This window comes from Drosophila tropicalis, unplaced genomic scaffold (genome assembly GCF_018151085.1).
Source record: "Drosophila tropicalis isolate 14030-0801.00 unplaced genomic scaffold, ASM1815108v1 contig_845, whole genome shotgun sequence".
NCBI lineage: Eukaryota > Metazoa > Arthropoda > Insecta > Diptera > Drosophilidae > Drosophila > Drosophila tropicalis.
Window position 1 is genome coordinate 10,421,697 of NW_027173338.1, and position 13,269 is coordinate 10,434,965.

The following is a 13,269-nucleotide window of genomic DNA, read 5'->3' on the forward strand; positions in this document are numbered from 1 at the left end:
TATCGAGTTCCATCTAACTTTTCTCCAGCGAGTTTTATTTATTATAAATGATTTCACCTTTGTTCAAAACTCATTTGTTTTTATTTTATTTAATTTTATTTTTTGTGTTTTGCGGTTCGTTGACCGTCCGAAAATCTACAACAAACCCGGCCAGACAGCATGTGCGTATTATCAAGTTGAATTGCTTGTTTAGACAATTTGGATTTCGGTTCTATAATATGTATGTGGGCATGTGTATTCGACCAGTTCAACAACACGTGAATGACCGACTCACATCTGGAGTTCTAGAGATCTTAATCGCATCATCAATTGCAGCAATTATTATTTCAAATGCTGCCAATCAATTGTTGTTGAGGTATTTTTTGCAATTACATACTGCTTAGATTTGCACAAAATTAAGATCAAGAAAACAATAAATATAACTCTCTCTGATTCGCCCTGATCTTCAGATTGACATATGTCAATGCCAGGGCTGGCAGACAGCAAAATTCTTCAAATTTACTTACACACTCTTCACAAAAAGTCTGTTTACTTTCTTATCTAATGACCTAATTAATAAGATCTACAATCGCCAACTAATATATATTTTGTTTAAATGGTAACCTTCAACATTGTTTTTACTTTCTTTTACTAATCACAGAGCCCAGTCGCACTTAACCAAGGTCAATTGGATTCGTATCTCTGCCCGATAAGAGCACGAATTTAAACCTTATTTTGAGACAAATTTTATAATCATATTTTATCAGCTTTGTCAACATTTCTTAAGGCAGACATGCATTAAAGTTGTGACTTAAGTCAAAAATTCCATAAATGAACATTCAACGATATAAACAATTTTATTAAAGTTATATTAAAGATATAAATGGGCGAATACTATGAATTGGAACTATGGAAATGGCCAAATGAGTTCGTGGCAGGTTTAACTATTTGTTCCCCCATAAGTTTCTCTCTTTTATACACGGTTAAGGTATTAGAGAATCGGCTACTAAGTTTTTTGCCTCTGCTGCTGCCTCTGTTTTTGCCTCAGCAGCAGTTTTATTTAGCTTCGCAGTCGGCGTCTCCCAAAGCAATTGACGGACACATATACATTTGTATATACCTCTATATATATTTAGCCTCTGCGAATATTACTGATTAAGTTGAGGTATTCGTTAGTGCATTAGTGCCTCTGAGTGTCAGTGATAACTGCAATTTCCTACAAAGCAGTTCATACCGGCGGCAATCGAAATAATTGAATAATCGGAAACGTCTAAATAAATGTGTTGATAAAAAAATATATAATTATTAAAACAAAACAAAAATTATATAGAAAACTAAATTTAATAAAAGGTGATTATTGGAATTGAAGTTACATAGAAAAAACAATAATAATTTAGTGAAGTATTAACAAATTTTATAAAAGATTGATTATTAAAATAAGATCCTTTAAAAATGACTAAATTCTGAAAATTTCACAAAGTTAATAGATATGAGGAATAGTGAAAAACTTAAAACTAAATAAAATTTTAAAAATGTTTAAAACTCCTTTAAAGGTTTTGAATAAATTAGATAATTTGCCATTTAATTTTTAACCCCTTGATCCCCTAAAAGGATATACTTTTACTATTTAATCATTTTAACCCACATCATAACCGGTCGAACACTTGAAAATGAAAGCCAAAAATACTTTGGTAGTAAAAAAACTGGTCTACTCTGCAACTACTGAAAATTTGTTGCGTAGATTTGGCAATTCCCCTTCCCCTTCAGCCATCACTTTTGCAAATTTTGTAAACAAAAGCAAATGAATAATGGAATGCCAAAATGTTTCAAATTAATATAGTAGGTAATAAATAAAAGGTTGACAGGTTTTGAAGTAGTAAAGCAAAAGCCGAGTTTCAGTACCCTTTATGATGGAATTGGGCACCAAAAATTCAACTTTTTAAGAGTAAGGGTATTCAAATCTCACATTTGAATAGTTAACAGTAATTTGATTAACTTTTATTCACCAAAATCTTTTTACAAGCATGAATTTAATTGCCTCTTTTGTAACCACAATCTCAGCAAATTGGTAATTAGAAAACCACACACTAAAACTATAAACAATTATGTTTAATGGCAAAAAAAAACCTTGACTAAGCCGTTCCGTGGGTAGATGTAGCAACGCATGTGAAATTATAACAGTAAATACGAGAAATGAAATGGAATACTAAACAATGTAACAACAAATTTACTTCCACATGCAATTGATCAATATATAAATAGATATATATGCATCTCAATGTCAAGCAACGTTAGGCTTTAGTTTAGTTTAAACAAAAAGCGCAAGTAAAGTTCGTTGTGGAGGAAAAGGTTAATTAGAAGCATGAGAGAGATTCAATTATGGAATGGGGATTAACAATTGACCCAATTGAATATGCACAAAACACTCAAAGTCTACCAAGAGGTGGACTTTATATATGCTCACTTTGGATATCCGAACACACCCGTTTCCATATGTAGGTGTCAAAGACTTGAAGGAATGCCGTCTAATCCACTTTGTAATGCACAATTCATAAATTAATCGCTAATTATAAAAATAATGATGAAATTAACTTGCTGCATTTCATTTAGTCTAGAAACTAGACAACGTATTCAGAATCTAAGATTAAAGACCTAAAGTAGAGGAACAGAGAACTGTTTATACGATTTTTCCATCGAATATTTACTTAGCCTTTTAAATTTGAAACTCTGGGCTTAGCATGAAATTTATTTAGTCTGGTTTATTTTTCAATATAACAAAAGGCTTATTGCTTATCATGAATAACAGTTTTACTCAGTAATGGGCAGATTTCAACTTATTTCAGCTGAATATTAAATTACAAAGCCCCGGCAAGAAAATTTCTGAGTTAGAGACTCTAAACGAATATGAAATCGATTGATTTTGTTGCTTTGGAATACAATTGATTTGAACGTGGTTTTTTTATTGTTCTGAATTAAAGAGAAATTTAAGAAAATTTACTTATTCTTAATTTCTGTAAGCAAAGTGATTTCTAATGTCTAAGTGCCTGGCGATAAGAGGCAATGAGGAAATGCAAATAGATTTCCATGTTGGATTATACAGACAAGTGACATTAAAGACAATTTCGCTTAATCTATGAACAGAAAACGCAATCTCATTTATGCAAATATGTTAATATAAAAAAGTACTAAACATAAACTAGAGTTAATGATAATCTGACGCTAATTAAACCACCTCTCGTCAGTGACATTTTAATTGTCGATGTTAAAATTAATACAAGTACAAAACATACAACCTCAACGCAGATGCAGCTGCACTGGATATGCATATTTTTGCTCTTCCTGCCCGGATTGGGTGCGGGTTATCGTATACTCTTCATGGGACCCTTTCCAGCGCCCAGTCATTGGATGTGGCTGGAGCACTTTCAGCGTGATCTACTCAAACGTGGCCATCAGGTGACCAGCATCAATAATCATCCCACAAAAAAGCCACACGAGAATCTAACAGAGATCATATTAAGCCCCTCGTTTGATATACCCAAACATTGTAAGTGGAAATCGTATGGACACACATACATATGAATGTTGAATGAAACAAGATTGTTTGCAGTTCCCAAGAAGAACATTTTTAGCATGAGATTTGCCAGCGATTTTCAGAATCTTCAAATGTGGTGGCAAATAGGTTTAATGACGACGGAGCATGCACTTCAGGATCCAAAACTTAAGCAATTGATTGCATCTAAGGATGAGCACTTTGACTTGGTGATTTTGGAACAATTCTTTCATGAAGCTTTTCTCATGTTTGGCAAAAAGTTCAATTGTCCAGTCGTCACCATAGGTAAGAAGGCACTGTAAGGAACTCAATTAGAGTAAATCTTAAGAATGAATATTTCTGCAGGCACAATGGGATATGCCGATAATATGGACCATGCCATGGGCATTTTAACTCCTTGGTCGTTTATACCACATCTCCTGCTGTCCCATACGGACCAGATGACATTCAGCCAGCGTGCTTATAATGCATATCTCTCAATGTACGATGCCGTAATGCGTCGTTGGTATTATCTACCCAAAATGCAGGAGTTGGCAGAGAAGCATTTCAATAATTACATAGAAGGTAAGACAAGAATCAATCGATATCAGCTCGAATCTATTTATTTACTCTTCTAGGACCGCTGCCTCATGTCCATCAACTGGAAAGAAATATCTCATTGATGCTAATCAATAGTCATCGGAGTGTGGACCTGCCGCGACCCAGCATGCCTGGTTTGATCAACGTGGGTGGTGCTCATATACAACCAGCTAAGAAACTGCCAGAGGAACTGCAATCCTTCCTCGACAAGGCCACTCATGGCGTGGTCTATTTCAGTCTGGGTTCCTATATGAAGAGCACGGATATGCCGCCCGAGAAGACAGCCCTCATATTGAAGGCCTTTGGTCAACTGAAGCAGCGAGTTTTGTGGAAGTATGAAAACGAATCAATTGGCCAGTTACCGTCGAATGTGATGATTAAGCAATGGATGCCTCAGAATGATATTCTAGCCCATCCGAATATTAAGCTATTCATCACCCATGGAGGCATCTTCGGCACCCAGGAGGGCATATATTGGGGTGTGCCAATGCTGTGCATCCCCCTCTATGGAGATCAGCACAGGAATTCGATTAAGTCGGTTCGTGAGGGCTATGCTCGATCTCTAATCTTTTCTAAGCTCACCACAGACGACATGGTACGCAACATAGAGGCCATGATATATGAGCCTCAATACAAGCGGAGTGCCTTGGAGGTGTCGCAACGTTTCCGCGACAATCCCGTACATCCCATGGACGAGGCCAGCTACTGGATTGAGTACATCATAAGACATGGCGGTGCCAGGCATTTAAAATCGCATGGGGCCTTCTTGCCATTGTATCAGTATTTGCTGTTGGATGTATTATTCTGCGTCCTTTTGGCCGCATGGCTAACCATTTGGCTGCCCTGGCGTATGCTGAGGCGTGTCTATAGATGGTGGGCAGCGGGGAATGAAGCTGCAAAGATGGATAAGGAAAAGAAAGATTTATAGGAATTGTGATAGAATGTTCATCTAATTTTTAAGTGCCAATAAATAGTGATATATTTATAAAAGTAATAATGTGAGCTCATCTACCAGGGCTCGAGGTTTGATGGTGTTAATCAAAGATTACACTGTTTTACTATGTTTCCAAAATAGTTTTCAGATTGGCGTAAAACCTGTGAAGTTACAAAAGTATGTTTAACTAAGGAGAACTGTAATTCAGGACATCTTTCGAAGCCATTTTTTGGATAAAAGAAAAATGACTTCATGACACATGGAACACTTTTTTTATTACTTCAAAAACTGAGAAAGGTTCATCTTCATTTGGTTTTACCACATAATTATAAATATTATTCTTCATTATCGTGATATTTAAAATTGCTGCCGTAAGATAGGCAACAAAAAATTCTGCTCCCAAAAGATGCAATGAATTTTAAGAAAATTTGAATTCATAAATTTGGTTATTTTGATTTGTATATGTACTACGCCGGGAAAAAGTAAGAAGAATTTGACTCTCCTGTACACTTTTAACACATGAAAGACCTTGACCAGAAGAATGTGCCCGCTGTGTGAATGAATCTAACAATCAGTTTACAATAACTGCACAGTTAAGGGCTTGAAAGCATTTCCCAATTTGCCTAAAATATACTTGGAGATTCATAGCTTCTTCCTGATGACAACCACAATGAAGCACTTCCAACCTCCTCCCTCCAGAATTCCATATTGGAAAAACTGCAATTGAAGAATAACAATATATCCGGGTGTGGAGAACTTAAATGAACCCAATAACGAACTGCAAAGCTATTTGAAACTAAATACCTATTTGATGCGGAATGATGTCAACTTCTGGAGTAAACTCATCTATTTCTTGCCCCACAAGATGGAAGATGAAAGACATGGAATGGAGGTGGAACCAGCAAATTTACAAAATAATATCGTCTAAAATTTTATCATTAAAATTGTTTTTGTCATTTGGCGTAATTTTTTGTGAAAGGATTAGCAAGCAATACAAATAAATACATATTTTTGGTAAGCTGGATTATACTTACTTTTTTTCGACTTTAGAAAACAAACCTTTTCCCAAAAATGTTGAAATATCTGTCTGATATATGTTTCCAAACTTATTATATAGATGACAGGGTAAAGAGAATTCATTGAGGCTTACCTTTTGCAAAGTTTCGTCTGCTGCAAGATGACTTTTCCTTTCTAATTTGTAAGTAGTTTTCCGGTTTTGCTCACTTCAAGCTGGTGGCATGACTAGTTATTTTTTGGCCAATATTGTTGTTGTTGTGGAAAATTCGTTTTTTTTAATAATCAATAGTTTGGTGAAGCTTGAGCAGAAGATTTTTCTTGGATCATTTACGAAGCATCGGTGGTTCAGTGGTAGAATGCTCGCCTGCCACGCGGGCGGCCCGGGTTCGATTCCCGGCCGATGCAGATTAACTTTTTTTTAAATTTTATTTCTAAATTTTTACATACTTGTCGTTAAACTTATTAACTGAATGTTTCAGCAAATTTAATGATTTTGAAATGTTTATCAACAAAAGATTATAATTACCAAAGTAGTTCACTCCCCGAAAAACTAAGTACTTACTTTATTCGATGGTGAATTGTAGGTACTTATTATCTGTTTCTAACTTAGGAAAATACTTGAACTTGAACATGAACATACCTAGAATTACCTTGGGGTACATCCTGTAATAATCTCGTTAATATTGATCTTATCTTGCAAAAATTTGTTTATCTGCTCTTCTATATTCTCTATATATTCTGGTTTTCTCTCTCTTTCATCATATTTATAGGTGACAAAACTAAATTTCTTTCAGTTCTTGTCAGTTGAAGGGTAAACGATAAGACAGACTTGACTAAACCAGGAGAAAGGGCAGTTTTCCTTAAAATGATTGTTCATCGTCCATATATAGGAGAGATGTTTATAAATGTATTAAACACATGAGATTCAATTAAAGATATTTATCTTTTCAAATTTCCACCATCAAATCTGTTGAAGGAGACGTCATCGTTAACTTAGATTTGTATGTATGTATGTATATATTAAGATTTTTTATATTATTTGTTTAACAATAAGATTATTGGAATTTCCACCACTGTATTAACATTAACATGTTCTAAAAGCTTCTGATACATGGCCATGGCTCATGAAGAGCTTCTAACTTTTATGGAATTCGATAAGGAGAAGCATCGGAGTCTTGTACCATCTGGAACTGGGCAGATCAAACAAAATCGATCAAATCATTGCTGCTTAGTCCGAAATTTGTTGACTCAAATGTTTTATTGTATGTTTTTTCTTTTCTTTTAAACGATTTTGACTTGTACAATACACATTGGTTTCGCAGTTAGTTTCAGTACATTAATATGTTTTATTATATTATTTGGTGTTTTGCCATCACCCGCACACGTCGTTTGCTATATACATGGAGTGTGAGTGTGTATATATATAATACATATACATATATGCTGGTACCTAATGCCATATGCAATATGCATATGACAAGGTCAAATGCAAGGTTATGCCAAAGGGAACGCCAGTTACAACTTGAGGGCTAAATTAATGAATAAAATTTGGCACTAAATTGTGATTAAAAGGCGCTTCAAAATGTGAGTTGAAAGTGAGTAAAAAACACAAGCGGGTTTTGTTTTAAAATTTTCAAAAATTATGCATTATATTGTATTATAATGTTTTACGTTTTGTTTTTTTGTTTTTAGTTTTTTTTCTTCTTTTTTTGCTTTGAATTAGTTTTGTTTTTTCTTATTTTTTTGTTGTTGTCGTTTAGTTAGAGTTTAAATAGCATAATTAATTAATTGTAGGTGTTGTTGTTGTTGGTTTTTGTTCTATTGTAAGTTAATTTTTAATACAATTCATTTAGTTGTAAATTATTGTAAACTTTAGGACTAATATAAGAAATTTATATGTTCATAGATTATATGAATATATATCAATATAATAATATAATTGTTGTAAATACAATTAAATATTTAACTATTTAATTACAGAAGAAAGTGCTGTTTGTTTTGGAAAATTACTAAACGTTAAAATCCGATACATTTCCGAAGCACTTTTTCACGATTGTTTTGTCCATATTTATATATATGTATGTATGTGTGCATATTTGTAGAAATCTATATATATAATTGTGATTAGGGGAATACATAAGTTGAATAAATGTTTATAAATTTTCAATTTTGGAATATGCAATTGTTTGTTTGTTGGTTTCTTTTTTTTGACACAAAAGTTTTTGGAAAACACTTTCGATCTTTCAACGAAGACATTATTTTTCGTAGTCTCTTTGTCTAGCGTTGTTATTTCATTATTTTGACTAATTTCTTTAACGAAAGTTTTTGGGAGAAAGAAAACTAAACCGAGGCATAAACTAAGCGCACTTTGCATTGTTCATTCTCACTAACATCAACATCATTCATCAATGATTCATTCATTCATTCATCAACATTTTCATTGTCTGCTTCACACGCCTTAAACTCAAATATATAACACTTAACATATACAAAAATTATTGATTAAACTTAACACGTTTAAGAATTTAATTCAGGCTAAACAATATATTACTGCCAGACGAAAAAAAAAACAGAAATCTATTTTATAATCATAATAACTATAACATGCGCACAGAAGAAACAGAAGAGAACAAAAACTTAAACTAGTTGGATGAACTAAATTTATATATTTATTACTCTTTACATTAGTTGTTAATACACACAAAATACAAATTAGTAAATGTGATTTGCCAGTTGTTTGTTGTGGCTGTTGTTGTTGGTTATCGTTTCAAATAAATATTAGTTTGGTTTTGTTTTTTTGTTTTAGTTATCCCGCCCGTTGATTTAGTTTTTGTTTTTTTCTGTTTGCATCGTTAGTCTAAACACTAGGAGTTATTCTCACAGTCATCGGATTTGTGCTAAGTGCCCAAGTTACTTAATAGATCGGCACAGTTATTGACCATCATAAGATAGTCACCATTGTCAAGATTTCCAGCGGCCGTGGCCAATTGCTCATGATTGCTGCCGCCACCGGATACTCCTCCTCCTCCTCCTCCTCCTGCAACGGCACCATTGTTAACTCTGTCGATTTGTCTGCAATTCAGAGTAAGAATACAATTTATTAGAGTATGTATTACTTTAAAGCTGGAACAATTTTACTTTTCCTTAAAGTAATTAACTTTTATGTAATAAGAATTTCTGTGATATTATTTGGGCACTTTTTAAGCACTTTTTCATTGCCAAACTCACCTATTCGGTGCTACGCTGCTCAACATGTTCCTGGACATAATTAAAGCATTCTCCAGTTCCTTCACCAACAAGGGATTCTTCACCCTCGAATGCAATTGGACAATTGCCTGCGTGGTTGAATAGAGTTTCATGCATAGATTCTTGACATCGGCTTCAGCTGGGGAGGATCGAGGTGAAAATAGAGGAGTTCAGAAGTTGCGCATTTTGATATTTTCCTGTTCACTTACAATCTACACCTTCGTAATCCTCTGTTGATCCAATAGCTCCACGTTGTCTCGTCACATTATTGGGGCTATTACTATTAATCAATTTACTTTTGTGATCAAAGGCCAAATTTCTAGGTCTTGGGGGTACAATTGGCTTGTTATTAGCCGTACTATTTGGAGTCTCTTCCGAACTGGAATCGTCTTGTAGGGGGGCAGCTAAGAATAGTGAGTTTTACACATATAATCTCAGTGACTTAGTTAGTTAAATGTAGGTAAGTATTACCATTACTAAAGTTAGATGTCTTGCGGCGATTGTTATTGACATTGTTGATTTTGCTGCTGTATTGTCGATTGGCAGCTACAAGAAAATGGATTTCGTGGATTAAATGTCTATGGAAAGTATGGAGTCGAAACTTACCGATGGGTCCATTGCTTCTGCCTTGTCCATTGCTGGCGCTGCGCAAGCGATTGCTATCCTCAGAGTCGCTCTATGGAAAGGGAAATCTCTCATTAAACTGTAGAAGCTTTTTGAAAAGAGCTACTTACACCCTGATTAAGGACATTCATGGAATTGCTGGAAGCACCAAGACCTGCTTTACCCTGCAAACCATTTCGTTTGCTGGCGGATCTATTAACATTGCCGTTGCGATGCTGTGCCTGAGACTTTTGTGGAGTTCCATTCGTTTTGCTTGCTACAATAAAAACCAAAAAGGAATGATGAGAATTCAAAGGGTATGGAGTCATGTGCTTTGAAGGTTGCTTACGCTTGCCAAAGTTGCCCATATGCAGATCACTTAGGGAGCATGCTCGACGGATGGAAGACGATTCCTCAATGGGCATGGGATTAAGCGTTTTGGGATTACCTGGAAAATTGTTAAGTCGGAATGGAATGGACTATTAGTGAAGGATTGGGGATAATAAGATCAATATCTAAGTGCTAGTTAATACGAATGATTGAATCGAGTGTCTTGAAAATCAAAGTATACGAAAATTAAAACATAACTTAATTGATTGATATAATTTTTTGTATTTTTTCGGGTGCTGCATAAAAATGAAAGTGGAAACTGAAGAGGCGATGTACAACAAACAACAACCAAGGCAGAATCAGGTATCAAACCTTCAACGTCCAACATTTCCTCATCCTCGAGAGTGTTTTCTTCATCCTCCCCCTCGTCATCATCATCATCATCATCATCATCGTCGTCGGCTACAACTTCTTTGGCCAGTTCCACATCATCATGCGGATGATAGGCAAAATCGGCGCTCTCCAAGACATCGGGCAAACTGCAATTGCGTCGTATGTTTCTCGCATAGGCACACAAATCTGCATCACTGGTGGACAATTGCTCATCCTCAAGTTGCTGTTGCTGCTGCTCTTGCCCATTCTTGGCCAACATATCAAAATTCATGGTCAGACTCTTGACATAACCCTTCTCCTTGGAATTGCAATTAAAGGGACGCAAGCGTGTCTCTGTGGCCATGCGAATCTGTTCCATTTTACGCTCCTCCATTGCAATCAATTTCTCAATTATATCAATCTTCTTGGCTATATTATGACACTGGTGACTCGTCGAGTGCGATCCCCCGCGCTCTTTGTTGTTATCCATATTCTTGCGATATTTTTCTCGCTCCTGCTGAATCTCATCGACCACTGCCTGCAATTGTGGCTTCGTGTACAATTTTAGGGATTGCATATGCTCCAGATTCTCAGGAGCATTTCCGTTCTCAGCGAAGTACATCTCAAAGCTACGTTCCCCGTAATCACTGCCCACTTCGAGATGTTTTGATTCCTCCTCCTTCAACCGCTTGGCCTCCTGCTGCCTCTTGGCACTGGGCGTATACTTAATCTGAGAGACTGTATTAAAGCGCACACTGATCTTTGGACGGCCTCGTTGACGCATGCTAGTTGCTCGTCGGCTACTCTCACTGGTATCGAAGCGGGAGACTTTCTTCAGGCAACTCTGTGTGGCCAGGGCTCCACTGCTGACACTACTCCTCATGGCCGGACGACGTTGTTGATACTCCCGTTGCTTTTCCCTTTCGAATTTCTGAAGGTTATGCTCGAATTGCTGGACCACACTGGCGGTTCTCGACTGGCAATTCTTTTGCTGTTTGTTCTGCTCCAAACAAGAGAGAGTACTCATTAGGTTTTGCGGTTTTGCGGGCACTGGAGGCTTGGGTTTAAGTGGCTTCCGCACAAAAAGATGTTCTCCTCCTCCAGCCCCGCCTCCACCACGCAACGAAGGATTCTGCATGGGATTGGAGTTGCGTTGATGACGCTGTTGGGCAAAGTCTGTGCTCAGAGACTTATTCACACCTGAAGTGTATTGCTTATTCTTGGACCTCATGGTGGGAATATGCTCAATGGCTTGAGGTCCTACGGGTCCTGCTATCCTAGGATAGGTTTTAGAATTGGGCAACGGTTTCAAAGGCTCCAAATTGTAGCCCGTCACATCAAAGCTATCGTATGTGGCCGCTGCTGATGCCGTCGCCGTGGCCTGTCGCATGTAGTAATCGAAGCTGCCGTAAGCATTGGGACTATTGCCATAGGACTTGGACACTGGTCCATGGATGATGAAATTGCGTATGCCTGCATGCCGCTGCATGGCATGCGGAATGGGTCTCTGGTCGAGAATGGCCTGCTCCAAGGGGGCACTCTTGCAATCGCTTTCATCCGAGAGGACACTTTCCAAGCTATTGCAATAGCTGCCACCATCGGATAGCAGGGATTCCTGACTTTGCTCATACGGCATTTGGCCGGAGCTGCTCAAAAAGAAACTGGCACTCGAATGTCGCTGCGTTTCCAGAAACCGTGCCTCATCTAAACGGCGTTGACTAGCAGCAAATTGCTCGGGTTGCAGTATATCGGACAGAGAAACCTTTCGTTCACACTGATAGATCTCTCTGTAGACATAATACTGGGTACGTCCACCTACCCGAGGTGGTGTAGCTGTGGGCGTCGATTCGCCGGTGGAACCCAGGCCCCTCAAATTTGCCGGCACAGAGCAGGATGAGGGGAATGCTGTTGGTATGTCATCCATATCTCCATATTTCCTTGTTATCTCATCGATCATCTTCTCGGTATCAGCATGGATCATGTCCAGTATGGTTCTGGCGTCATCGGCGTAGACGGAATGCCGTTTGGGCTCTACAATGACTCCACTTCTGTCCGTCTCAGCCGACCATTCAACTTCCTCATGCACTGGCGACACTGGACAGGATTTGTAATGCTTCAAAATACTCGGCGTTCGACGATTGTTCCCACCAGGATTGCGTTTCACACCCAAACGAGGAGCGGTCTGTGTCGTACGAGCACAATTCGCTCCACCGAAAGGTACTCCGGGGGGCGGATGTATCTGATGCACACCCACATGATGTGGATAGGGTGGATAGTGTTGTTGCACTTGCCGCATAGTTTGGAAATTCTGTTGCAGTTTCGATTTGGGTGCGGCACAATTGAAGAATTGCTGGGAGCACGAACCATATCCTGCTGGAGCAGCAGGAGCAGCAGCTGGCGGAGGTTTAGGCGGAGGTGGAGTGGGTTGCTCTATGGTGGGGCTAACATACTGCGAACTTTCAAGGGAAGCAACAACTGATTGGGTTAGTAATACAATTCGAATCGGGGGATAGTACAATCAAGTAATACAAATATTTTTTTTGGTTTACCACAATTGAGCGCAAAGGACAGCAATAAAGAGATAGATAGATATATATATAGCAAACAACTGGATGGATTTTCAAAATTTCAAATATTAGCCTACAAAGGGTAACCAAAC

The 13,269-nt window shown here is 37.5% G+C and overlaps 2 protein-coding genes, 1 long non-coding RNA gene and 1 other non-coding gene across 9 annotated transcripts in view; 2 read left to right on the forward strand and 2 right to left on the reverse strand.

Annotated features, from left to right (window-relative positions):
* Positions 1–1,191: 1,191 nt before the first annotated feature.
* Positions 1,192–5,105, forward strand: Ugt301D1 (UDP-glycosyltransferase family 301 member D1). Its single transcript, XM_068295806.1, has 5 exons — positions 1,192–1,329; positions 3,283–3,523; positions 3,587–3,814; positions 3,875–4,093; positions 4,147–5,105. Exons 2-5 carry the CDS (start codon positions 3,283–3,285, stop codon positions 5,034–5,036), a joined length of 1,578 nt encoding a protein of 525 aa, XP_068151907.1. The 5' UTR covers positions 1,192–1,329; the 3' UTR covers positions 5,037–5,105.
* Positions 5,106–5,518: 413 nt separating this feature from the next.
* On the reverse strand, positions 5,519–6,392 carry LOC137581527 (uncharacterized). Its single transcript, XR_011033179.1, has 4 exons — positions 6,193–6,392; positions 6,077–6,129; positions 5,847–5,966; positions 5,519–5,759 (listed from the first exon to the last, which is right to left on the reverse strand). It is a non-coding gene; the product is annotated as an uncharacterized lncRNA (long non-coding RNA).
* Position 6,393: 1 nt separating this feature from the next.
* Positions 6,394–6,464, forward strand: TRNAG-GCC (transfer RNA glycine (anticodon GCC)). The gene has a single exon. It is a non-coding gene; the product is annotated as a tRNA-Gly (tRNA).
* A 1,762-nt stretch (positions 6,465–8,226) lies between these two features.
* Wdr62 (WD repeat domain 62) overlaps positions 8,227–13,269 on the reverse strand; it is a 75,462-nt gene continuing 70,419 nt past the window's right edge. For 4 of the 6 annotated variants that reach the window (XM_068295804.1, XM_068295802.1, XM_068295803.1 and 1 more), the window contains 7 exons: positions 10,258–10,356; positions 10,040–10,185; positions 9,912–9,981; positions 9,777–9,851; positions 9,515–9,709; positions 9,288–9,444; positions 8,227–9,131 (listed from right to left, as the gene is read on the reverse strand). In XM_068295804.1, coding sequence (XP_068151905.1) covers positions 8,957–9,131; positions 9,288–9,444; positions 9,515–9,709; positions 9,777–9,851; positions 9,912–9,981; positions 10,040–10,185; positions 10,258–10,356 — 917 coding nt within the window. In that variant the 3' untranslated portion in view covers positions 8,227–8,956. Of the gene's footprint in view, positions 9,132–9,287; positions 9,445–9,514; positions 9,710–9,776; positions 9,852–9,911; positions 9,982–10,039; positions 10,186–10,257; positions 10,357–10,610; positions 13,086–13,269 lie in introns of all 6 variants that reach the window. The other 2 variants (XM_068295800.1, XM_068295801.1) reach the window with 2 other exon arrangements.